The 27,211-nt window shown below is 35.7% G+C and overlaps 2 protein-coding genes across 2 annotated transcripts; both read right to left on the bottom strand.

Moving 5' to 3' along the window:
• Window positions 1–4,090: 4,090 nt before the first annotated feature.
• On the bottom strand, window positions 4,091–6,108 carry LOC136824101 (phospholipase A2 inhibitor-like). The gene has a single exon (XM_067080265.1). It carries the CDS (start codon window positions 5,952–5,954, stop codon window positions 4,569–4,571), a length of 1,386 nt encoding a protein of 461 aa, XP_066936366.1. The 5' UTR covers window positions 5,955–6,108; the 3' UTR covers window positions 4,091–4,568.
• Window positions 6,109–11,077: 4,969 nt separating this feature from the next.
• Window positions 11,078–20,603, bottom strand: LOC136824112 (uncharacterized). Its single transcript, XM_067080277.1, has 4 exons — window positions 20,167–20,603; window positions 17,247–17,294; window positions 12,665–13,576; window positions 11,078–11,430 (listed from the first exon to the last, which is right to left on the bottom strand). The coding sequence occupies exons 1-4, from the start codon at window positions 20,563–20,565 to the stop codon at window positions 11,389–11,391; spliced, it is 1,401 nt and encodes a 466-aa protein (XP_066936378.1). The 5' UTR covers window positions 20,566–20,603; the 3' UTR covers window positions 11,078–11,388.
• Window positions 20,604–27,211: the final 6,608 nt, after the last annotated feature.

Genomic DNA, 27,211 nt, shown 5'->3' with positions numbered 1-27,211 from the left:
CTTGATTGCAATAAATTCACATTTTTTGGATTTCTTCACTTCCTCAATGACCAGGTCTTTCTTTGCAATGATTATCACACCGCCTTTTGCATCGTCTCGATCACGTCTATAACATTTGTATGTTGGTGGAATGAATTCAGAGTCCTTGATGCTACTGTCAAGATGAGTTTCGCTACTAATAATAATATCAACATTGTCCTCAAACAGAGCCTGTTCTATTTGCTCTTTTTTTCCCCAAATACTTTGAAAGTTTATGCACATCAGTTTAAGTTGTGTTGGAGTTCTTTTAGGAATACCCCTTTGCGGAGATAGGTTAGAGTCAGTTGATGAATCAAGTGAGCTATCAAAAGGTGATGGGTTGATGTTTTTCACTCCACAGTTGCAGCATTCCCATTCCAGATCATTGTTTGTTTGATAGATATCATACATTACACTGTTCATTTGGATGCAGTATGCATGTATGCATTATGCAGTATGCATGGAACCAGCGATTACAAGTGTCACAGGCAATTGCATTTTGTCCCCATCTAACAGCTGAAGAACATTCACCACAGGGAAATTTGACAGGTGGGCCAGGACTGATCTCGATTTGACCACTCAAGACTAGTAGCAAGTCTATCAAGTGAGCAGTTGATTTTATGTAGGATGAGTTTGTTGAGTAAGCGTGGAATATGGAAAATATAACTTCTTGCTTGAAGCGTGTCGGAGGGCAAAAGCTCACATCAGTTACATTAACAAAGTGAGGGTACAATCTTGGTCTTGGCCACAAAGTGGTGTACAAAAGAATGATCAATAGTTTGAGCAATTTCATGATGAAATCAGAATAAGAATAATAGATACCTGATCAGCTGCACTTTAGCTCCAAGCTAAGAGTGCAGCCGTTCCAAGGTGATTAACAAAATGCCTGAGCTGACCAAGACACAGGACCCTGCTGCTCGAGGAACGTAATAATGGGAAGAAAGTTATACATGTGATGTCCAGGGCTAACCTGGTGTGTAAAAGCTGAGGGGTCTTGTTTCCTCTTTAAATGCTGTCTTTATCTTTTTTGCTTTGCCATCACGAGCAGACTTTGATTTTGGTAGCACTTTTGTTTTGATATTGTTGCTGGGTTGGTTGACACTGCAGCAGTTGTCTTCACCAGTGTAGATTTTTAAGATGATTTTTTAATAATTCTTTCTTTCTTATTATTATCTTATTCACTAATTCTTAATGGAGTGAATTTTTTTATCAGTTGTCTGCTATCTATTGTTAACCAAAATTGGGGAGGAAAAGGGACTCAAAAGGTGCCTTTTTATGCCTCTTGTCTTATGGTGCCCCCCTGTGGAGCCAGTTCGTCAAACTAAAGCAGTATGCCAAAAAAGGAGATTAATTTATGGTACTTTTATACACAGCCCTGTCCCAATTCCAAAACAGGCCTTCTTACAGATCTGGTAAGATTTTTACAGCCAGAAAAATAGTATATATTTTGCAATAAGGATTTGTTTATTTGATTATTTTCAAAACAAAACAAAAGTTGAGAAATAATTTTCCAAGGAGGACAATATTTTAGCCAATTTTTCCAGCGAGGTTGTGCAATCGTAGCTTTAGAGTTGCATTTTTGACCAGTGCAATAAGGATGGGTCTTAGCCATCTGAGGTAGAGTGCAAAATTGGACCACCAATCAGATTTGAGCCTGTAGGCCTATTTATATATCAAAGGGAGCTACCCCCTCCCAATTTGAGCAAAACTTTATGTTTTAAGTTAAAAAAGCTATTTGGGGGGAGGGGTTCCATTTATAATGAAAACATTTTTTCAGAAAGTGTCAATCCATAATCTAGCCATGTCCGAATTACATAAATAAGATTGAGTCTATTAAAAGTTTTAAAATATAGTTTTCTTTAGTTTAAAGCATTCAATTAATTTTTCCTTTGACATCAATCCAATTTTACTAAACTATCACTATCAGGAAGCTACCTTAAGTGGACTAATTTTGGTGTGGATTAAATTTGGCGAATTTGGCGAATTTTGACATAATTCGTCAAATTAAATCCTCGCCAAAATTTCAAAAATCAGCCATTCGCCAAATTAAATCCCCGCCAAGTTGAACAAAAAGAATAATTGTGTGAAAAATTACACCTTTTCAGTATATTTTATAGTAATAAAATTCACCATTTTAGTCTCTGCAAATTCCCAATTTGCCAAATTAAATCCCCGCCAAATTTTATAAAATTGATCAATCGCCAAATTAAATCCACGCCAAAATTAATCCACTTAAGGTATGCTCTATCCTACCAACATGAGTAAAGAAAAATGACGTGTGCATGGTTTCTTTCATCGTTGATTGTTTCGTTTTACACAAATTTGGTCCCTGGGACAATGGAGCAAAATTGAATCAGATAAATTTTTGTGCTCCAATTTTCCACAATGAATAATTTGTATTGCAAATATAAAAGAAAACTTACGTGTTCACTCGACATAACCTTTTGAAATCAGATTTTTGATATAAGAAATTGTCGACTGTAAACATGATGTTAACATTCAATCATAATAGGGAGATTATACTCAAGAGCTCTGACCTTTAGTCAATTTTTTATATTTTGCCATGTACAAAGTACAGATTTCTGCCTGATGTAACAAACCAAACTATGGCATGTTATACATCTTCTGTTAGGCCAACCATTCCTGAATCTGAAAATTTAAAAATCGCAATGAAAAAATTTGATGAAGAAGAAAATTTTTGGACCTTATTTTTGGTGAAGAAAAAAATATTTTGAGAATATTTTTGCGTTAAATGGTGCATCTTTAATCAAACTAAAAATAGATTTTGTGAAAGTTTCTTTGTCTCAAATAGACGATATCGGCTTTACATGAAAACTCAGATTTGACCTTCGAGAATTGCCCACAATGCTTTGTGTGGAAAGAATTTCATCATGAACTTTTTTCCGCGCAAAGCATTACGGGCAATTCTCGGGGGTCAAATCTGAGTTTTCATGTTAAGCCAATATCGTCTATTCTTAAAAATAGTGGTTTTTGACCGATTTTTCATCCCCATTTCTCGTAGAAAAACAGCCATAGTTTTTGATACACCAATAAGAAAATTTTTTGCGGACAAATTGAAAAAATTTTGAAGAAAAAGGTTACTTGAAACTGAGCACTTTTTGTGAAAGAGGGTAATATAACATTTTTTTTACGTCTTTTTAATTTAAAGTACATAACATCATTTTTGTAATTTAATTCTTAATTACTCTTGACAGAATAAATTACCGGGGGGGGGGGGGGCAGCTGGGCAAAATGACCGACGGGTATGTGCGGGCCCTAAGGGTACCTTTTCCAAGATGTTTAAAATGCACTGTAAGGGTCGGAAAAACTAAAGATGCAATGTAAGGGTAGAAATTTCAGAAAATTCTTGAAAAATGTCGATATTTCGCCCAAAAATGCTAGAATTTTGACCATTTTTTGCACGAAAAGGATTGAAAATTTGGGGGAAGATGCACTCTAAGGGTACGATTTTCATCGAATTTTGCTGCACTGTAAGGGTGCAATTTTAAAAGCCAATTTTCGGCCCGCACATACCGTCAGTCCGCAAAGCCAGTGCCCCCCCCGGGTAAATTACCAAACAACTCTGAACAACTTGTAAAGTCAGTTTTTTTGTTAGAAGGGTTAAGAAATCCAAAACAAAAAGTTTATCGTCAAATCCCTTACACTTTTTCTGACTATGGTCAGAGACCTTAAGTTTTACGTTACTTTTTATAGTATTTTCAACAAAATGTTTTAATTAATGGTTTAATTTAGGATGGACTCTATTGGATAAACTACCGGGTGACCCAGAAAAAGTGTAAAAGTTTGACGGTTAACTGTGTCCAAAGTAATGTAAACTTTTACTGTTTTCTTTTTTAATTGTCAACAGGAAAGGCAAACTTAAAATTTGGCATATATATTTTTAACATTGGTACAGTTAGTTTGTACAGTTAAGTGGAGTGGTTCTCAAGTTATAAGCTTTTGAAATCAAAATTCACCTTGATACCAAAGCTCACATTATTTCGAACGCAGTTACCCATCAAACCCTTATACTTTTTCTGGGTCAAGCGGTAGCAGGTAAATTCTTTCATGATTTGTTTGTAATAATAAGAATTTTCAAGTTTCTAGAAATAACAAACAAAATCCTAATGAAATAAACACAAACTAAATATAATTTACAATATTTATGTAAGACGATTTTAAACCTTGTATGAAATTACTCAATAATAAACATTAGACGTAAAACTATCAACCAAACCACAGCTCTTGTTTCCTCCTTTGTCAAAACAAAGCAAAAGTACTTTGAACGCTTTGTTATGATGAAATGTTTGACACACCAATCTATCAAATAGTTTGTATCAAATAATCCTAAATGTCACAAAAATGTACAAAAAAACAAACACCATTAAATCTCTGGGCGTGCTTAAAGAAAATATGAAATAAATGTCAGCTCCAGCTTTGTGATCAACTTCCATATAGCCTTAACAAAAGTTCTAGAGTAATAAAACCCTCCAAGAAGAAATTTATTTCCTTCAAGTCAACCCATTGAACGCAACGCTGCATCGTTCGTATCAAGCAGAGACAGGGCCTCCTTTCAAAGGTACACCTTCTCCTGCTTTAGCTTTTCCGTCTCCACCCTTTTGACATCTCTTTCTACAGAGCATATAAATCACCACAAGCAGAATGAAAAACAACAAAACACCAAGCACAATCCCAACGATCTCTGCAACCGTTAAACTGTTGTCCTCGTTAAAAATCTCACAATGGTTGCCAGAATAATTATCTTTGCATTCACAAGTGTAGTTAGAGGGGCTGAGATTCTTACAAGTTCCCTTGTTTTGGCAAGTTACAGATTCACATATTGGTTTATCCTGGCAATTCTTCCCGTGGTAGTCATTAATACATTTGCAGTTGATATCCATCTTGCCTACTGGTACACAGATACCTCCATGCTGGCAAGTGTTATTAACCTCGCATTCATTACACAACTCTTCTCGAATCCATTCAGCTGAGTCTATTTCCGCTGAAGTTTTATTGATGCACGTTCCAGTCATTTGATCCACAAGGCCGTGTAGATCTTTCAAGGAACATTGGCATCTGATTGGATTATCATCTACTTGAAGAATTTGAAGTTGTGCCCCTTCAAAAGTGCTTTTCAAGAGTTCAGTTATTTTGTTATCCTTGATATTGATGGCATATGCACGCACTCCTTGAAACGCTGTGTCTCCAATCTTCGTCAATAAATTCTTGTCTGCAAGGATGAATTGGAACTCTGTTAATTTTGTAAATAATCCATTTGGAATTTCAGTCAGATAGTTTTCTGTAAGTTCGATTTTCAATTGGTTGTTTGGTTTCAATGGGTCGAAGATTCCAACAGGGAGGCTCTTGACTTTGTTTTTTTTCATTTCGATGTTCAAAAGATTTGATGCACCAGAGAAGGAATCGGCAGATAATGTTTCAATTTGGTTTTCATCGGCATATAGCTGTTTCAGATTCTTCAGCTCGATAAAGGTTCCTCCTTTAATTTCAGTCAAAAGATTACGATCCATTCTGAGTTTATTCAAATTACTCAACCCTGTAAAATCTTCTGGATCCAGTTTATCAATTGAATTATCCTTCAGCTCCAATACTCCAAGTTTTGGAAACTTCTTGGCTAAATTTTCAGGGATTCTTTTAAACGAGTTCCCGCTTAAATCGAGATTGTTCAAGTTCTCAAGATAAAAGGGTGCATCAAACGTTGTTAAATTCTGTCCAGTGATACTCAAATCTATTGTATCGTTATTGATCTGTTGAGCGATCATTCTTAGAATCGTATCATTGACGTTGACGCAATCATAAACTCTTTTACCTGCAGTGTCACATTTACAGTTGATGACGTTACAACCATCTTCAGCTGCAACTCCAGTCACCATTATGAAAAAGAAACTGATTGTCAAAAAATCTTTCCGAATCCTCATCTTGTATTTTCTAACTTCCCCTAAAATGTCAGAAAATAATCGCTTTCTTCAACAAATCTTGTCTCGTTCGTTTTTGCACATTAAAGTTCTCTTCCACTTTATCAGACAGACTGCTCAAATATCTTTATTTATGGCTGCTCTTCAAAGTTTGTTTATAAAAGAAATTTTGAACAGAGATCTTCTTCGTTAAACAAAACGTGCCTCTCCTTCGTTGCTTGTTTTACAAGCTTAAAACTTAATTCTTATATCAATTTCACCAAACAAATCAAAAAGGAGGAGAGGAAAGCTTTCCAAATGACCCATTAATTGAATTGACGTCATTAGTGGATTTTTATTAATATCTCAAATCACAAATTCGTGCTCGTAAAAAATGGACTAATCATCGAATAGAGAGGGAAAGTTTCGTCACGTTTTCAATGATCTAATCTTTTGTTTTGAAAGAGTTTTACATTTAGAATGACGTGAAACAGCGTATAAATAGCAGAACGATATCGGTGTAATGAAACAAAACAGATATGGACTTTGAATCTCTGCGTGCGAATTTTGCGTCAAATTTCACCCAGGAAACATAGTGGATTCATTGCGATACATGTTTTTTCTTTTATAAGCATAACGTTTATAAGCATATGCAGGCTCAGTTTTTGGTCCCTAAACAATGGCTCTATTGTTTGAGAACAATAGAATACTAAGCATAATGCGAGCCTGACATAGGGACAGACACTTGCTTATAAAAAAAACATGTAACGTATTTGCTCGATTTATTCACCGCATCCCTATCTAGGGTAATAACTTCCTTATTCCTTTTCTAATTTTGACAAGAAATAAAACAAGAGAAATTTTTTTTAATAAAATATAGATTCATTATTTTTCTGTAGACATTATGGGCCCCATTATGATAAATGTATGATTTCCTCGTAAACAGTTCTGTATCAGAGATTCATTCGGATGAAATAAATGAGGCCCCCAGCGGTTTGCGTGATGGCGCGATTGGAGATTTTTTTTGGCGTGATGGCGTGATCAAGATTTTGGCTAGACTAGCAAACTAGTCTGTAAATTAATCATGTCAGAGGGCGGGAACATAAAGGCGGCGGGCGTTTGCTAGAATAGGAGCTGCGTAGGAGAGCGAGCAAAAGTTGGTGAGAGGCTGCTGATATACAGACTAGAACATTCTGCCACGGCTTCATTTTGGAGGTTGTGAGAACGGAGGAGTGCTTTCCTAAATTTTGGAGGGAGAAAAGCCGACAGACCACTTTGTTTTGAATTTTGGGTGGTGGAGGAGCCACCTTTCAAGTTTTGAAACTTTTACATCTTTAGTTGTTTTTGTTATTCATACATTCTTAGAAAGGTAAGTATTTGCAATTTAGCTTCAGTTTTCTACAATCATCAAAAGTGTACAAGGATTATTCAGTTTTCCTTATGCAGGTTGGTGGTATTGTATATGTTACGTGCTTTTGGGGCTTTTTGCTAGCCTCTTTCATTCAAGGTAAGAAATATTTTTTCTAACAGTCTAATTTGGTTCCACCTAAATACTTTTTGCTTTTTATTTTAGTACTTACAGACTACTTGTTAAGGAACTTGATTACTCTAGTCTCATTGTGGCTAAGTGAACCCCTCCAACACTCTTTTCTATGAATACAACAGTAAGAGTAACACTAACCAGGCAGGAACTCTGCTCAAAAGTACCCAACAAAATAACCTTTTTGAAAAAAATTTTGACACTATTTTAAGAATAATAACATATCATAATAATCAATAATTCTGACACTTTTAATATCTCACGATAACCTAACACAGGTTTTAAAGCCGTACCAAAAATATTTTTGGTACGGTTTGAAAACTATTTTTAGGTTATCGTGAGAATAAACAGCGTTTCCTGGTTAGTTTAAAGAAACTCCAAAGATTATCCCTCTCATCACTCTCAATGTCATTACTGCCAGGCTGCTGTCTGACAGTCCGACCCTCTTCAACAGACTCACTGCTACAAAAAACAACCTGTCCTGACTGTCAGCATGTAACGTACCAACCAAGCACAGGAAAATTACACGTACACATAGAAAATTAAATGGAAAACTTACAGAAAAGTACTTACTTTTAATAGTTAGATGTCATATGTTGAATAACTAAAACTCCAACCTCAAAACAATGACACATTGGTGCATAATTATTATTATAAGTGTATTATTATAATTAAGTATTTCAGTCTGTCGAATGAAAAATGTAACATCTGTCATGTACAAATTTAATTTGTGAAAAATTGAAATTTGCAGAATTTAGTGCTGTGATAAGATAGCTCTGATAGAAAATCCAGAGTTTATATGGTGACAGAAAAGTTTTTTGGGTACACGTATTCATGATTTTAGAAAAATGCAGTATTTTTGTCATGAGAAGAGAATTATTGTAAATTCTGACCTTTTTCTATAGACTGTGGCTATATGTGCTGAAGAATTTTCTTGTCACACCAAAAATGCTGAAAAATTAACCTTACACTTTAAGATTTATGGCTAAATTTTTTTGAGAGTTTTCTTGCCACACTAATTTTACAATTTAATATAATTATTTAAATTAAAGTTACCTATTTGAGAGATTTTTGTTGTCAAACTGAGAATTCTGAATTTTCACCGTAATATAAATTCTGACAAATTTTCATCTACGTACATTCAACTATAATTTTGGGGAAATCCCACTTGTTCGACAGTATACTTGTCCGACAGTACATTTTTTAGACCGGTTGTTTGACAGTTATTAGTTCGACACCCATTTGCTCGACTGCATGGTTGTTCGACGACCACTTGTTCGACACTCTTCTCTCAAACAACTGGTCTGTTGAACAACTATATAGATTGTCGAACAAGTGGATTGTCAATCAACTGGGTTGTCGATCATTTTGGCACCCATTTGTTCCACAACCCACTTGTTCGACATTCAATTTGACAAGAATTTGTTGAACAAGTAAGCTGTGGAAAAAATGGGTTGTTGAACATGTGACATATACTTATCACCCATTTTTCTGTAAATTGTAAGTATGTGTACTATAAAATTAACTTCACACTTGAAGATTTATGGCTGAATGAAAATAATGAGTTTTCTTGCCCACACTAATCTGGCAATTTAAAAATATGTAAATGTTTAAAGTTATAGTAGGTACTATGTGTACAGTACGTTTGAGAAATTTTTGTTGCCAAACTGAGAATTCTTAATTTTCTCCATAAATTCTGCTAAATTTCCCTCTACGTAAGTATATATAAGTTTTGGAAAAAATACTAGAATTGAGTAAAACATAAGCATGGCGAAAAAATTTAATCATTTTTAGATGTAAGAAGACTTTTAATATTTCATAATTTGAAAGAAAATATTTTTTGGAGAAATCTGTCAGTGCCGCTTTTCCATAACTTTATTTCTACTCAAAACTGTGTAATTTTATCATAGGGATAGATACAGTACGTATTAAACTCAAAACAAAGGGATAACCAGGTAGATATTCACAAAAGTTTGTAGCACTTCCAATACACACGACATTGTGTCAGTGTCGTGTAGTAGTCTCTGGTAGTCCAACAACCATATATTTTTGATAAAGAACCTTTGACTTGTGAGTCCTGGAAAATTAAAACGTCTTATGTGTTTGAATGTCAGTAAATAATTGTTAGCTACTGTACCTGGGTTATCCCTTTGATTACCACCTGCAAACCTAGGAAAAAGAAAGCTGAAATTAAAACTCACAGTCCATAGTGTTTGCAATCTGAATACTCCATTCCTAAAATTGAATGAGTTATGAATAGGAAAAGATAACAAGTCAACAAGTTCTGATAACTGATGTTACAAGATTTTCCATCTTCTCTTGCCTCTCAAATCAAAACAAAAAACAATCAAAAATGAGCCAAAGAATTTTGCATGCAGAGAACCATGAAGAAAAGCCACATATATACACAAAGAAGAGACTCATCAATAGAAACAGAAACAAAACAAAATCTTTTCAATAAAAATTTTCCACTAGAAGTCAGCCATTATTTTTTCCAATCACTCCCTCCTCAAAAATCAAAACAACACGATCTGCGACTTTGACGGAAGTTTTCATTTCTCATTTCACGAATTTCTCAAAGTTCATTCATTTCTACAACGCCGAAATCTGGCGTTGTAAGATTGGGGCTTCAGCTTAGCCGTTTTTTCCTTCCTGGGGTTTCGCTCCAGTCGGGCTTTCAGCCCTCGCCGCCGACAAAATTTCTTCCAACGCTTACCTAACTCCTACGCTCACTTTTCCCGCGTGATACCGTTCCAGCCCGACTGGCGTGCCAGTCTAGATTTTGGCGTGATGCGTGATAGGGCAAAAATTTGAGGCGTGATGCGTGATTTGGGCTATTTTTCGCTATTTTTTGCGTGATGACAAATTTTAGCGATTTTCGTGATGCGTGATGGAGAAAATTTTTTTTTGCGTAATGGCGTGATTAGGGGTGCCGCTTGGGGGGGGGGGGCTCATAAATCAAATCCAACCGAAATTCACAAAAATTTCATGGTTTGTGATTTATTTTTAATCCTGTCTGTGCCGAGCTGTTGAATTTTTCCCCTCCCTGTATCTGTATCAGGAAATAAATTGTATGTTTTTGTTTCTTATCTCAAGGACTGTCGCATTGTTCTATTCCTGATTTTTCAAAAGTACGAAAATATAAATACTGTATATTGTAAGCTATTTACATGAGAATATGAGAATATAGTATTTCTGCATTTCTTGATTCAGGTTAAAAAAAACTTGATTAACATACTGCGCTGGCCAATGACCAATGGTGACTTACCAAATATTAAGGCAAACTGGGGGAAAACAGGTGAAAGCAGTGAGCCTGAAATTTCTGGAAAATTTTGCTAAAAATGCTATTTCATGTGAAAAAAAAGGAAAAGGATGCAAAATCGGTAATCAGCGGTGCGTTTTTCCTATTGGTAACCCCATTAGAGGGGGGCTGCTCCCCAGTCACCCTCTGCCACCTCGGTACTAGCTTCTACCGTTATCTAGTCTTTCAAACTCAACATATTATTTGAACATACTGCAAAAATATTGACCTGCGGAAATAATTTAACATGTTGTATACCATGACATGCTCACCATAATCAAAATAAACAAACACGATGTCGAAATATAATCTGATAAAGCATTTCCTTTTAACATCAACAATACGTTAATATTTGACATGAATAAAACAGGATGCTATTAGCTTTATTTGGATCCATATTGTCTCGACCGGGTAAAATAATTCATTTCAAACAAGTAAAGGATCACAATTCACAAATTGTCTCTATTGTTGCATCGATTGTCTGTAGCTAATTGATTTCAAGCACGTCCAGAACATATACCCTATTGTTCATTAGTTCTGTTGGTGGCTCGGTGGCTACTTCCATGTTAAATACGCGAGATACATGACACATATTTGTATAAGTTTAACCATGCCATCTACCAATTCGCTAACATGTCCATAACATCGAATTCGTTACCCTAAAAAGAAAAATAATTATACCTCAAAGCTCTTGTTGTTTTCGAAATTTCACTGTAGGAAAATAACCTTATTACACCTAATAAACCAAATGCCAACATGAAGTATGATTATGCTAGAGTTTAAAAGGGTCAAATGGGTCATTACAAGAATTAATTTTTGGTGGTATGTATCGTGGAAGAGAATAATTCTATCGAAAAAGTCTTTTTGTATTGTTAGATAGCTGGAACAAGGATTAACCTTTTTGATTGTTGAACAGAGGAAAGTTGAAAGCCTATCTTGTCAAATATAGGATTTGTTTACTTTGTGTGTGACAGAAATAACCATTCGCTCTCTTAGAAGTATCGATGATGAGTGTTTTCAAACTTAACAGAGACCACAAGAACTGTCAACGCAAATTGAAATAGTGTTTTTAATCAATGAAACAAAAAATAGACTGCCTCCAGTACAAATACTCAGTGAAGATCTTTGCGTTAGCAAAACACTTTGATGAAAACTTAATCATGGTTGAGTTTGATCTTTCTGTTCCAGCTGTGTGTACTTAGGGACCGGTCTAAAACTATCTTATTATCCTTAACATATTGTCACCCGGTGGAATCAATCCCCCTTATCACCCCAGTGAAAAATTCTTCCATAAATGGCCCATATTTTCGTCCCACTGGACAAATCACTCACCCAGCTGAAATGTTGTAGTTAAGAAATAGCCCATTCAGATCGATAAACGTATACATCCCGTATACATATACACATACCCCACTCAAAATATCCTGATTTAAACATACCCCAGTAGAACTTTCCTTTCAAAAATAAATCAGCTAGAATCTTCTCCCCCTTCTTCTGGAACCATTATCTACAGGTGAAAGTCAGCTCATGCAAAAAGTTACCAAAATGTTTCTCAACCTCAGTGAAAATCAAGAAAATTTTTACCACCCCACTCAACATTTGATGAAAGTTTGCACCCCAGTGAATTTCAGATTTTAAAATTCCCACCCCACTGGGCTCTCAACATTCCCACTGGGGCACAGAGATAGGGGTGTTTTAGTAACTAAGTAACTCTTAGTTTCAGAGTTGTATCCTGTCAAACTTTAGGATCTGAAGTGAAAAGAGCCATAAATCTGCCCTGGGGTCAAGTGTTAGGGCGTGGAACGCATCAATGAACTCCTACGTGAGAAAGGAGACTGGCGAGGAGAGACATCCATTTTGACGTAAGAAAGAAACTGTAGGTAAACTATCTACCTCTTCTTCTCCTTTCACTTCTTCATGGTGTATTTTCTTTTTGCTGATGTCATCATTTATATTATGATTAGTCAGCACATTATCGATATCATTATGATTAATCTCAGGTGAACGCTTAATGTCTTTCTTTATGCTACTCCGACTGTCGCTCCTCTTGACCAAGTTCTTAAGACTGTTCTTGCGGGTTAGATTCGTCGATCCTGGATTTTGATTCGAAGGTCGATCTAGATCGATTGAATTATCTCTCGACATTTGATGCATCTGTTTTGGAGATTTTACCGTTGATTTTGAGGCATTGTTCGTTTTATAGCCTTGTGGTTTTTCACTGGTCTTCGGTGGTGGTGAACGGTGTTGGTCAAAACTTTCTTGTTTTGAAAATCCGTTCAAATTACTAGTAGAGTCTCTTGATTTCAGATTGGATTGATCACCTAAATAGACGGTCGGTATTATTTCACGATCGCTTGTTGTTTTCTTGTTAGAAAGAGCTTGTGATAATTCAGACGTAGATTGATCGTTCGGGCTATTTGTTCGAACGCCGTTGACTGATAGTTGATTATCGAACTTAACAACTCCGTTTGTTCGTTCTTGGACTTCAGATTTTTGTTTATAGTTCTTGAAAACAGGTTGTTGTTGGGTTTTTGAACGGTATCCATTTAAATTCTTAGCACTGTCCTTCTTACGAGTTGGACTCAAATTCAAATATTTTTCGCGTTGCCGTTTCGCCTCTAAATAATTCTGCTTCAAACGTGCTCGTAACTGTTCGATGGTCTCGTAACTACGATGTGAGTCATCTAAATCTTGACTAGCCATCCTCTTCGGTAATTGCTTGGTTGAAAAATGACTTTTGCCAGGTGCTGGTGAAAGCTTTCGTTCTCCTATTGGAGTTGGTGGGAATTCCATTTCTTGCAAGGACTACAAAAAAGTAAACAAACAGAAAAATCAGTCCCAACGAAGGAGATATCTCGCTCGACCTTTGAATACTCCTCCGTACTCAATTTATTAATACGTAAAACTAAGGTGCATCTTTATAAAAAACCCTACGAGGAAGTGTTTACGAAAAAAAGTCCCACTCTTACTTCAAATTCTCCATCTTAGAGCACTTGATATGTGCTTTGCAATGAGTGGTAACCAAGTCCTGTTTTAGGTCAATATTTTCTTTCCGCAGAAAATATTTTCTAATCTACTATGGAAATTGTTTGTAAAACATAACAAACAAACGAAGTTCAATTTGCATCTACCAGTGAAATCGCTCCATGCTTTCATGTTTTGTTGCCTTTGATAATCAAAAATCTTTCTTTCGAAAACTTATGGCTTTAACCATCACTATTTCTTAAAACCCTGCTTCCTATAGACCTTTTCACAAATTACGTCACTCACTTGCCTCGTTTTGATATTATTGCCATGATGATTAACTCCGCCAGCAGATTTTATTTAAACTACTTTTTATGAGGGACATAATAACCATGGTAATTGTTTGAATACGAGGCAAGTGATGTTCGTGACGTAATTTATGAAAATGCCTATTACGGACGGTTTTCATACCCTCAAAATATAGTTCTTCAAGGATTTCCTGTTTATGCTGTTTATGCCCTAAAATGCTTATTCTTTTGTAACCAAGTACCGAAATGGCGAAATGAGAATTAGTACCAACCTTTCTTTAAACTCCATTTTTCCGCCTTTAAATCCTATCCTCCTCTCAGACAGACTCAATCAAAATAAATGTCTTTACAATACGAGTCTCTAACAAAAATCTAGACGTGGACTTTTCATTATAAGCGAACTTTTATCAAAAAAAGTTTATCTTTTCTCAAACCGCATCAAAACTATACATTCCTCTGTGATAAAAACCCCCAACAAGTTCTTTTCACATGATACTTATCGTTGATCAGTGAATTAGATAGGGTCTGTTTTCTATAAGAACTAATCATGGTTCATATTCGTTTAAAAGGTTCCCTTATCTTTCTTGACGATTCCTTACGGAAAATATCTCTCTTACCTATACATTTTTTTATCTTCTGCCTTGAAATTTCTTTAAGAAAAATGCTTGGAAGCATTGAAACTGTGTTCGGCGATCTTGGTTTTAATACCAGTTTTATTCAATGGAATATTCAAAACTCTCCTAATGTTTCTTATAAAAAGTTTGTTTATATACTTAGACATTACATTGATTATATCATTGTATTATCCTGTATGAGCCCTTCTTTTTATGTAAAGGTATGTAAAGGATGACGAAAACAATTCTGACAAGTAACCAGATATCTTTTATAATTTTATAGATATTTTGATTTTCTAATTTATCCCTTCTTTTAAAACGACATTTACTAAAAGCCGACTAATAATTTGCACTCATAGAAAGTTGTAAGAATGAGATTTATAGCCGAAACATAAAAAACTTCTGAAGCCCTTAGAAAAATGGGCTGCTTAATAAAAAAACAAGTTTGTAAGAACATGAGGCTCAATTTTTGCCAAAACCTAAGAGTAGATTAAGAACAATCTTAGCGTAAGAAAATGCTGATTTTAAACCCGTTTAAGCCAACAAGTGAGTGAAGAATGCATAATTAAGAATAATTAAGAACAGTTTTAGAATAGTTGAGCCTGAAAATCTCGAAAAAAGGAGAACAATTGGGTCTCCACTGAAGTTCACTGCTAATTATAAAAAAACGTGCACCATATTAAAAACATCTTAAAATTTCAAAACAATAAGAAATGCGAAAACTAGTTAATTCCCGGCTAAGCCAACATTTATCGGCTCTAAAAAGTTTTACTAGGAAAAAATAATTTGTTTTACCAAGATCAATTCTTTGACCACTTTATTCTTTTCTTCTTCTTTCTGTTCATTTTCAAGTTCTGTGTAATCAATTGATAGGTCTCTATCATCGTACACTTTCCCCATCAAATATGCTTCGTCAGCATTTTCTAAAATGTCATGTACACTCCTTGCTAGTTGCATTTTTACTGCAAATAGTTTAAAATTCCAGTAAATTTTCCACTAACGAATTTCCCCACATGTAAAGGTGTTTATTAGTATTTGATTTTCACCATTATTTCGTCAATTGTTTCGACCAAAAAGCGCCAAAAAGTCTTGAGTGAACTCATTCAAAAAAACAACTCGTTTTTTTCCTTTCATTTCATAAAAGTAATTCAATTCAAGGTTTGATTATTTGATGAAGATTTCAAGAGATGGGAAAAATCTGTATCATTTGTGTGATGACGTCATAATATTTTGAATAGAAGATATCCTATGATGAAGGCTGTTCATTAGAATTCTTTCTTTATGAGACCTCCTGTCGATCTTTCTTCTTATTATTCGAAAAAGGAAATATCTTGTACTTAAGAATTCTCTTCATATAATGCAAGATATATCTTTTTGTTTATCCCCTCCCACTATTCCTTCGATTTTTTCCAAGAGAGGCCATCATTGCGTTATTTCTATACTGAGCTGCTCAAAGAATATATCAATGACTGGCCAGTCGTATTCTTCTGTTTTCTTCTCTCCGCTAAAAAAAATACACAGTCTGTTTTGTGCTTCCACCATTTATGTATACACCCTATCCCACAGCCCCGATGAATCTCTTTCCCACAGTGGGAATGAAAATTTCTATCGAAATCCCGATTGGGATAGAAATTCTATCATTGTTCCCAGCTCAAAATATCTCTTCTTTGAATTTTGAATAGGGACGAAATCAAAGTCAATTTTCCAGAGGAGAAAATATTTTTCCCACCGGGGGAAAATTTTTGACTAAATCTTCCAGAGGGTGGGGATCCCACCGGGTCTATGACATAGGGTATGTCTCTGTTTATCTATCTGCTATAACTTATTTTTATTACTTATCCCATAAGTTTCTACCTGAGCTATCCTTTCATACTTAAAAGATGCATCCCAAACGTCAACATAGTACAATGTAGTACAATGCTAGGTCGGTGCTCCCTGGATATCAAATTACACCCATCTTTCACATACTCGGTTGAGTCTCCCTTTTTGCAGCTCCAATCAATAGAATAAGAACCCCAATCTTTGCATCAATACGATGATAGATGATAGATATACCCTCCGATGCATCAGAATGGGTCCTACCCACGATGGAGTAGGGATCATAGTGCAAGCAGACATTGCAACCCTGCAGATGCAAGCTGCCGAGCCACGGTGTATACCACGACACTCCAACTACACGGGAGAACGGATGTCCTGGCAGGTGTAGAATCTCTTAAGTGTCTCAGCACACCACAATGTCTGGAATATCTACCCATAATCAGAGTTATGGTACCCAATTCCCCTCACATGGCATATGGGTTGACCCGGGCGAAGGAGCTTTCACTTGCCAAGTGAATCGTAGTGCCATGGTGGGTATCGAACTCGGGCCTCCTGGACAGAAGTCTAGCACGATAACCACTATACCGCTACGTCTTTTATCACTAGAGCTTTATCCTCATTAGGCTTTATTTTCACTAGCTAAAATATTCTCATAGGCTGTTGCTGAGACAGGGTTTTTTAAACTGAAATATTGCTTGTGATTGATTAGATCAAGTGGAAGATATATTGTGGTAATTTTACCAGTGCCTGTATGGAAATAAGTAAACTTACCCTGGTTTCCCATGAGAAAGGACCAGCAAATCCATCGTAATCAAAATCCTACAAAATCAAAGAAATGAGAAAATATTTTAAATATGCACTTTTTTATTTACTAGGGTTAAAATTTTCCTGTCCAGTAATAAAGGAAGCAAAAGAGCGACCATTGATCAGCTGTGAGTAAACTAGTACAAGAATATTTTTAACCAGGAAAAGATTAGATATTGTATGAGCTAAGTGAAGTAAAAAAACTAATTTTTATGGTGGAAAGGCCTGGCATGCCAAGGGAATATATCTGTGAAAGTATACTTAGGGGTATACTATACGTCCGTGAATATTACTTTTTTGTCTGGCAAACGGTCGTTTGTATCCAGCGGTCGGCACGAGGAGGAAACAAGTATTCCCCACCGTTTCTTATGCTGGACCTTTTCTCAAAGCATGAACTTGGCAGTGTTTGAAGCACTATAAGCTAAACCACTGTGGCAGTTCTGCCATGTTGCTTGACGGTCTCAGTGATTTTGAAGGATAGTATATTTTGTGCTGTTTAATCACTTGTGGTTGTCGCTTAAAGTATAGTAGTATGTTTTTTTATAAGAATCAGTAAATTTTATCCGAGGCTCGACTGATCTTTATATTTTCATGGGATCATTATAGACACAACTGACTAACTTTAGCTGATTTCTCATGTTGTCTGCCTTGTCCGTATAAATGACATTATTGTTCACCATCCTTCCACCATTAATTAATTTTTCGTAGCATTTAAATTGCTTTTCTCATAAAAAAGCACTTATCCAATTCAAAAATTAAGTCGAAAGAATTCAATAGATTTACAAGAACAATTTTTTAAGAACACATAGCAATTTCTTTTAAAACTTTACTTTACTTAGTACAGTACAATCAATTCCAAACTCAGCTTTCAGAAAAAGGCGATTAAGTCAGCTCGATCAAGAACATTTTCAGAACATTCAAAACTGTAAGTTCGCAGACAAATCAAGAACAGCCAAGCCTCAGACAAAATTGACAGATTCTCATGAAAAAAAAACTTATATACTTTAAAGTGACAACCACAAGCGATTAAACAGCTCAAAATATACTACACTTCCGAATCACTGAGGTCGTCAAGCAACATAGCAGAACTGCCACAGTGGTTTAGCTTACAGTGCTTCAAACACTGCCAAGTTCATGCTTTGAGAAAAGGTCCAGCATAAGAAACGGTGGGGAATTCTTGTTTCCTCCTCGTGCCGACCGCTGGATACAAACGGTCGTTTGTCCGACATAATCCTTTTAATGATTAATATTTCTTGTAAAAAAGGTAAAGTTATACTACACATTGCCTTAAAGAATAATTATTCATCTCATAATTATTTTCGACCGGCCCATCAATATTCAAGCCAAAATAGCTAATATTCCGCCTTGCTTACGTAACAGACAGGCTAAATTTGCAATGTTATAAATCTTTCCTGGAATGCCCATATCTCTTGTTCATTCGATCCACTAACATATAAAATTGTTGGTGTTTTCATCTATGCAGTTGAAATATATATGCGCATCTTTCCCTTTTTCCCTCCTTTTTTAGTTGAGGAAATTTTAGGAATTAGGGTGTAACGCTCATAAAACGTATAAAATTAAAGCAGGCCCTCAAATACAACAGTATATTACCCTCCAAAGTATCATGTTCTTCAAGAGTTCTCAAGTTTACGAGACTTTGAAATTACAAAATGACGAAACTCGTTTCACTAAAACTGCTACAAGTCAGCCAAATTAATCTATAAGTGTCGAAGAAAAGAAAAAAGTGCTGCCAAAAATGAAACACATCAAGAATAATTTAACGTGTGTGTCACAAGCTCTTTTATAGCATCCTGGTCTCCAATAACAACATGTTATAAGGTATCCTTTATGGTAACGTATCTCCCGCCCATTTAACTAATATAATACTGGTATTGCATAAGGCTCTTTCTACTTCGTGATGTAAGTCCGCACAAGATTTCATTCGAGTCGTATATATCATTAAGAAAGTAACTACTGTATTATTGGGGAGACTCGCTTTACTTTGACTTAGATCGATGTTAAATAAAGAGTATTTAATCCAACCGATTTTTGAGGAGTATACGGCTCTTAAAGGATGCGATACATTCAATTTCGACGCAAATACGATAATGTAAACTAGGCTTTAGGAGGCATCACTTCCGATATAAGCTGACAAACGTTTGAAAACGTGTCTGATTAATTTCCTCTCTTGAGAAATTACACATGATTATAATCTGTAATTATTTCAAACCAAATATAGCTGAGAAACCTTCAGTGATATATCGGTTGTAATATATCATCATTTAATCTTTACATTTTATTCAATATCCTTTGATGTCGAAGAGAAGGAGAATTTTCACATCGCTTTTTGTCAGCTGAAAGAGATCAGTTTGTAATTTTTTTTTGCTGGGACTACAAATTACCACATTTTCAGATAGGGTGCTTGAAAAGTTTTATTGTAATGTAAGTCTTGCGACCGGGGTCGGTTGCGATCCGAAGGCTCCTTTTTTTGATAGCTCTCTACCCGAAGAAAGGGGAAGACGTCACTCTCTCCCTCCCTGATCTACTTACCCTTCTTTTTAATTGATGAGCATTAAGCAGAGAGGCACCAAGTCCTATTTGGTAATTTTGGGTACCCGGCCTGAGATAGAATCAACAACCTTACGTACCGTACTTTACCTTTATGCTACAGTCGCTGAAAAGTGTTCTTATTAAAGTCAGTTTCAAAGATTTCCCTTTCGCGACTTAACTGTCACCAGATTCATCAGAAAATACAAATTCTTTTTCTGCAAACTTTATGAATTAACACAATTTTTAGGCTTTAATATTTTAAGGCTCCCGAAGAGTCTTGAGAAAACATCTGCTTTCAAACAGAATGTGCGCAGTATTGCACATCTTTATGGCTTACCGAATCTTCACTATTCACACTCTCCACGTCACTTTCCTGATATCTTATCTCTTCATTTCTATCATGCTTTGCTCCAACACGAAGGCGTGGAAACCAGTCACTATTTGTTACCATGAAATCTTCCCTGGTCACACCATATTTCTTTAAAGCTCTTTCGTTCACAAATTCATCATTAAGTTTATCATCCAAATCAGAAATATCCCAAGATTGTCTCTCTTGATCTCCTTTGTTGTATTTCTTGTATAATTGTTTCTGTCTATCCACAATCAGTTTACTGAGCGTTCCATATTCTCCAAAGTAATCCAAGTTGAGTGTTGATTCTTCGCCATCTTTGAGCGGCTGTGATGCCAATATGTTACTGGAAGATCCAGCCTTTCTCAATTTCTCAAAGAATTTCATTTCTCTTTCGTTTTTCTAAGGTTGATTTTTATCTGTAAAGAACTGCACATATACCTCTCAATAGCCTATATTGTAAGTATCTCAGAAAACTTACTCTTATATAGTAACACCACTTAAATTATTAAAGCAACGAAGGCTATATATGCCAAAATTCTAAGTATATGGCTACGAATACAAAGGTTCTTGGCCAAAAGTTTCAAGCCCCCAAAACAGAGAGTTCTTTCTTTCTCAGAGGTATCTTAGCCATATAAATAAGATTTTCACATCATGGAGGTTTTGGTTTGTTTTTGAAACTTAAGAGATTACGAGAGGTCCCCTCTTGATGATGTACGACCAGATTTTTTGTGGTCAAAATTAAGCACATTAAACAATCTTCCACTGTATCACAAATCTTATAATGGTTTAGCAAAACCATAATTATTGAAAACAATCATCTCAGATTTCAAGAGTGGGAACATTTCCCAAAGGTTCTATGACCAATCATATCATTGTGTTTACTTACACACACAGAAATGAACCAGTAAGAAAGAAAGAGTCGAACTAAAAACGGCTGATTGTGAAATCATATTTTATGACTAGATACTAATTTCAGCTTCACATCAATCATTTCTGATTGAAGTACTAACTAAAACTTCTTTTAAAAAGCCCTTTGAACACTGTCTACCTGTCAGCTTTAAATAATGATATTTTTTAGAAAAATTTCAAACCTTTATTATACTTTCAACTACGCTCCCAGATGGGACCCTATAAAATTATATTGTAACTTACAAAATCTAACTAACAAGTCATCAAGCTCAAGTTATGTATCAATCTTTCTTGGAGATAAGAGAACTATAGACCTTGATCATTTTAAGTATTTTCTAAGTAATTTCCGTCTCGATAATTATATGTATCTATATTTACTGATTATAGACAGGGTAGACCACAGTTCTCCCTTAAAAGGTAGTTGTTTTTTCCGTCAAGAAAAAAAAGAGAGGCAACGAAACAGGTCCTATCCAGGACAGAGCATCCACTATCCTACGATAGGGAAACCACCACGCATACTTGACTCTGTATAGTAACTACACTCGAACAACTCGGGAAGGGAGCAGTAGATCATACTAACAAATTTAAGCTCCAAACATACCATTTAAATAACTATCGATAAATGGTAAGTCTTGCAATATAACACCCCTTCTCACAGACCCACTGGGACCCCTTCCCACTGGAAAAATTGGCCAAAATATCATCACCAGGGGAAAATTACACTCTAATTTTTGTCCCCGCTGATCAAATAATCAAATAAACCAATCCTCACTGCAAAATATTATGCTATTTTTCCATCTCTGATTTTTCCATCTCTGACTGAATTCTCTGACTTGAAAAAAAAAGAATTGAAATCCCCAACCATAAAAAATTTGGAAATATCAATCCCCATCGAGTTTCAATCCGTTATCTTTACCCCAACTGGCTGAAAAATACCTACCAGGTCTGTGAGAAGGGGGTGTGATATAAGATAAGTAAGTCGGAAGACCTGAAGGCTCCATTTCCAACAGCTATCTACCCGAAGGTAAGAGAGGGCGCTGTTCTCCCTGGATAGCTCCACTTACCACTTACCCTTGATCCTTCTCTTTAATTACTGAACATAAAACAGAGAAGGCATCAGGTACACTTTATAAACCAAATACGAAGTCTACTATCAATACTTCACAACCACTGAACAACAAATACAGTGGAAACTCTTTAACTCGAACCTCTATAACTCGAATGTCTTCTTACCTCGAACAAGATTTCTATCAACAATGCTCTAGAAATCTTACTCCATAACTCGAAATTTCCATAAGTCAAACACGTTTGCAAGACTCCGATGTATCGTTTTTTTCGACCCTTTAAAAATCTTCAATCATAGAATCGTTCACACATGTTTACCTCCACAATATGTGTTTTAAAAGTTCTGATTCATTAATAAATACATGGGATGACATCAGATTAAAACAAATTTGATCTATAAGTCAATTAAACCTTTTTTCTACTTCATTTCTATCCCAGGAGTGAGTACACAACCTGAACATACAGTGCTTTAACACCAATAATGGAATTATCCAGCATCGCGTCTAAAATAGAGTAAGCGCGACATGGTATTGAAAGGAGGCAGTTGAGCTTTATCATTTAACATAAGAATACTTTCCTTATCATATGGAACTAACTTACCAAATCAAAAGGTCCAAATATACAGGCATTGTTGTGCATAAAGATTCAAGATATTTGCATGTACAAAGTTATATTTAGTGGTGAGAGTTTCTTAGTGTTTACCTTTATAGTTTGAGCGAATGACTTTAAATTAGAACTGGTTAAAATAATAATATTCTTATATGAAATTTACTTTACTTGTGTTTTTAATTCCTCTTCTATTGACGGATTTCAGAATAGACACAGCATTGACTACAGTATACTGTACCCTCTACTATTGATGCAATAAGCAGGAGTTTTTATTGAAGCTGTGAGCTGATTGGGTCATTTATGTTGTCCTTTAAAGTTCTAGAAATCCTGAGCAAATTCTTGTAAAAAACTTTAGATTCCATATTATCATACGTAACTTCTTGTTTTGACCAAATGATTGTCGGATTTTTTCTTCAATCGTTGCAGGTCATATAGTGAGTGTTTAAAAGGAATTTTAATACTGTAGGCTGTTTTACGTCTGATCGACAGAACAGTTGACACTCTCGAATTCGACGTGAAAATCGAATTAGAGAGCGTCGACTGGAATTCGTTCGTAAACTTAGAACAGGCGCTTAAAGTTTCATCAAATCTTTGACAATTTTATTACTTTAATAACAAATTTGAACAACTCTCCACTTCACAAAATCCCACACAAGCTTCGTGTACCTGACATGTCTTGATTTTAACATTGCTAGTAGTGTATAGTAAAGCCATTGTGCAATGGTAATTTTTATCTTATCTTGAATATCTGGGGGGGGGGCGTACGGGATATCGGTACATCGGTATTGGCCTTTTTTTAGATCGGTAAATCGGTATTAGAGGAAAACATTTATCGGTAATCGGTATTTTAAGACCATCTCGGTATCGGTAAAAGACCCTTTTTTATGTCGGTATTTCGGTATTTTTGGTCAACTTACTCAATCCATCTCGATGAGCAATGTCGCAATTTTTTCTTGCTCGCTTCGCTCGCATTTCCTAAATGTTTCTAAAATTACCTGAATTTTAACTTAAATTTTTGGTATACGAATGCAACCAAAAAATGGGCGCCAGAATAAGCATACAAGGCGCCTTAAACCAAAATTCTACTTTTGCCCGCCCATCCTTGATCTACCCACCACGCTACTGTTTGGTAATCGTCATAGAGACTTTGGATGGCGACAAACCCAACCTTTATCGTCCACACATACCCAGCACCCATATTTGCCCATAAGTACCGGAAAAATTGGGAAAAATTGATCGGTATCGGTATTTGAACGAAAAATTTATCGGTATATCGGTAATTGAGAGAAAAAGTGATCGGTATATCGGTATTACGAAGGCCCGTACGCCCCCCACAATATCTAACTTTTGCAAACCGTTACACAAAGTAGCACTTGAGACATGATAACTGATTTTACTGTAATGAAATCAATTCTCAACCTTATATCAAATCTAGTACCGCCATCATTGCCTTTTCCACCTGGTACTGAAACTTTATGAACGTTAGAAGAACGCTTAAACAACATTGTATGACAACCGGGGTCTTTCTTCTTACCCTCTCAAGTAAAATCTTTACTTCTCTCTCTAGTTCGTGCTGCACTTCAAACTAATTCAATCTTTACAACATCCGTTCAAACTTCGAAAGATTTCTTTTTCAAAATCATGAAAAATGCTGAATGACATTTAAAACTTTTTCAACGAAAGTGTGAAATTTTTCACTTATTTTCTGGACAAGCAAAAAAGTTTTTCCACTTTTCACTTTATGAAATTAAAAAGTTTTGAAAGTAGGGTACCATCATAGGTAAAAGATGGCTCAAGCAGATTTCTGCAAAAAAGTTTTGTTGGCTCAAAAACGCATGTTTATCTATAAGAATCACTATTAATAAGCATACATCAATCAATTTTTTTTCTCACGGGCTTACTTTTGAAGAATAGGCGGGAGAATAGGTGGGAGGTGGTACTTAGGCAAATGGAGGGTACGGTGTGCAGCCCCAAGATGTAAGCCCTGCCCTAAGATGTGAAACCTGCCCCAAGATGTGACCTGATTTTCCTGCCATCCGCCAAATTTAAACTATTGCTTTCTCTCCCCAAATGTGTGCTATTTTAGGGCAAATTGAATTCCCAACAAATTTAATTTTTAAAGTCACCGGCTAAATTTGTTTACCCGTTTAGTCATTTGATTTACTTTTGTTAGAATTACTTCAGCTGTATTGTTAGATTTTGAGATTTGAAATTTGAAATTTTAGAGCATATATACTTATTGATGCTTTTTAACGGCAATTTTTTATTTTACAAGCAAGAAACATTTATCTATATTACATAGCGAAACATGATATAATTAAGCCCTTTTGTTGAAAATTTGATCATGATAAGAAATGTGACGTAACAATACCATTTATTTTGCGAAAGGGGAGATAATTATTCTTGAAAGTATGAATAAATTTTCGTATTTTTGTGTTAGTAGAGAAATAAATGTTTATGTATCTATGTTCAGAGTTTAAAGTTAGAGGTATACGAGTAAAGAACATGTCGAATTTTCAAAACAAATTGCTGACTTTGAAACCAAAAAGCATCGATCCTGCTAATTGCAATTCTGGCACATCGCTTTACCACCAGATCTTGAATAGCTCACAAGAACGACTGGATCAACAGACCGTTCAATTTAATCTGGGGAATGGTCACTCTTTCACCGACCCTTTACAAGCTGCAGATCATTTACTGGCCAGAGAACATGGTGATACATTTTTGTTTGATACCACAAAACAACAACCTATCTTCATCCCACCTGTATTTCAATCTGTAGAATATGAAAAATCATCTAACGATACAGCTGTCCTTGATTATAACATCAAAGAACAGATGCAGAAAACCCTCGCAAATTTGACACGAAATTCACCAACCTATTGGCTTACCTCTGAATTACAAACATTTCTACACCTTCAAAACGCCAGCCATCCTCGCGAGGATATCATCAGAGAAAATGAGTTCAGGAAATGGATATTAAACATTAAAATCATGTACCTAACGCTCAATTATTTGAAGATTGACAATCTTCGCTTGACATCTGCAGCAGCTAACACAAGAACTGACGTTCTCCTGCAAGTCTGTATCAATAAACTGAATACATTATCGCCAACGTCTTCTCTGGTGACAGAATTTCAAACTTTATTCTTGAGACTCTCAAGAAAATGAGGAATGAAAGCCTTTCGACGAAGAATTGAAAAACTGATCGAAAATAACTCTCCAATTGATTTCAATCTGAAATGGTTTTTCGGACTTGACATTGCTGAGTTAACTGGTGAAGAAGGTGAGCACTGCTGCTTCGATGATTTAGTATCCTTGAAAGATGAAGCCTGCCTACAAAATGCGGTAATCCTTCGTTCAGCTACGTTTCTCACCGACATTGTTAGCAACAAGCATCAGGAGTTTGATTTTCTCATTTTCTTTCCTGCACACAAACTGCTAATTGGTATTGAATCAAAAAGGCAGCTGACAGACACTGCTTTCAAACAGTTAAACACTTACTATAGACTTTTTGAAGAAGGACTAAGTGATCAGCTTGGTCCTGGCTGGACCTTCTTTCCGGTCATCAGTGTTCAGAAAGACCAAGTAGGATTTCAAAATCATCATTATGTACACAGTGACAGCGATATAAACATCTGGTTATCAAGCATCCTGAAGAAATACCCAGTTCTCGGTGAAGCAGACATCACTTTATCGTTGGGGAATCTCAAAAAGATCATTCGAATCATTGTTTTTACCATCCACCTGTCGAAAAAGAACCTCAAAACGCCTCTCATTGCATCAAATTGGGTCGATTATATCACTGAAGTCATCAAAACTGTCTCGAATAGCAACAATATGTTATTTTACTCTACTCAACAGCTTCCAGTGTTGACCAGCAATGATCTTGCGTACAAGAAACTAGTAATACAAGGTGGATTTGGAGTCGGTAAGAAATTTTTGTTACAGGAAAAAGCCATTATGCTCAGCAAATTACCGGATTTCAAAGGTCGTGTAATGTTTATAACTTTTGCAAGAATAAGTGCACTTAAATCTTTGATTTACCATAAATTACGACACGATTTTGACCAGTGTGGAATCGAATTGAGAGTACAATCACCAGATATTGACTTAATGGTGAAGGAGATTCAAAATGATGATATAAAAGCCTTGTTGATTGATGAGTGCGCAGTAAGTTGGCTAGTGAAGGACAGTTTGATCGATAGTCTTTTAAAACTCGTCGAGGTTATCTGGGTCGCACCAAATGCCGAAAGTCAGTACGCAGGTCTAGAAAATATCCTTCGTAATAATTTCCTCTTTCTAAATTTATCACAAAATTTACGAAATAGCAGAGCAATTGTTGAGATGGTGAAGAAACATGCGGAGCAAAAAATTTATTCTTACAAGGAAGGTGTGAAGATGCCACCTGCCAACTTTCCTTCTGGCTGTCCACCAACGTTTGTCA

Source organism: Clytia hemisphaerica, unplaced genomic scaffold (assembly GCF_902728285.1).
Source record: "Clytia hemisphaerica strain Z4C2 unplaced genomic scaffold, Clytia hemisphaerica genome assembly, whole genome shotgun sequence".
NCBI lineage: Eukaryota > Metazoa > Cnidaria > Hydrozoa > Leptothecata > Clytiidae > Clytia > Clytia hemisphaerica.
The sequence above is the reverse complement of the archived record's forward strand: the minus strand, read 5'-3'. Positions and strand labels throughout refer to the sequence as shown.

Bases quoted from the DNA above. Each gene is read 5' to 3' on its own strand.
- LOC136824101 (XM_067080265.1), bottom strand. From the start codon at position 5,954: ATGAGGATTCGGAAAGATTTTTTGACAATCAGTTTCTTTTTCATAATG.
- LOC136824112 (XM_067080277.1), bottom strand. From the start codon at position 20,565: ATGAAATTCTTTGAGAAATTGAGAAAGGCTGGATCTTCCAGTAACATA. The intron at 13,577-17,246 runs GTAAGTTTACTT...ACTTTTTTGTAG, and splicing joins CTTTCTCATGGGAAACCAGG to TCCTTGCAAGAAATGGAATT. The intron at 11,431-12,664 runs GTAGATAGTTTA...TTTTCTTTTTAG, and splicing joins AAGTGAAAGGAGAAGAAGAG to GGTAACGAATTCGATGTTAT.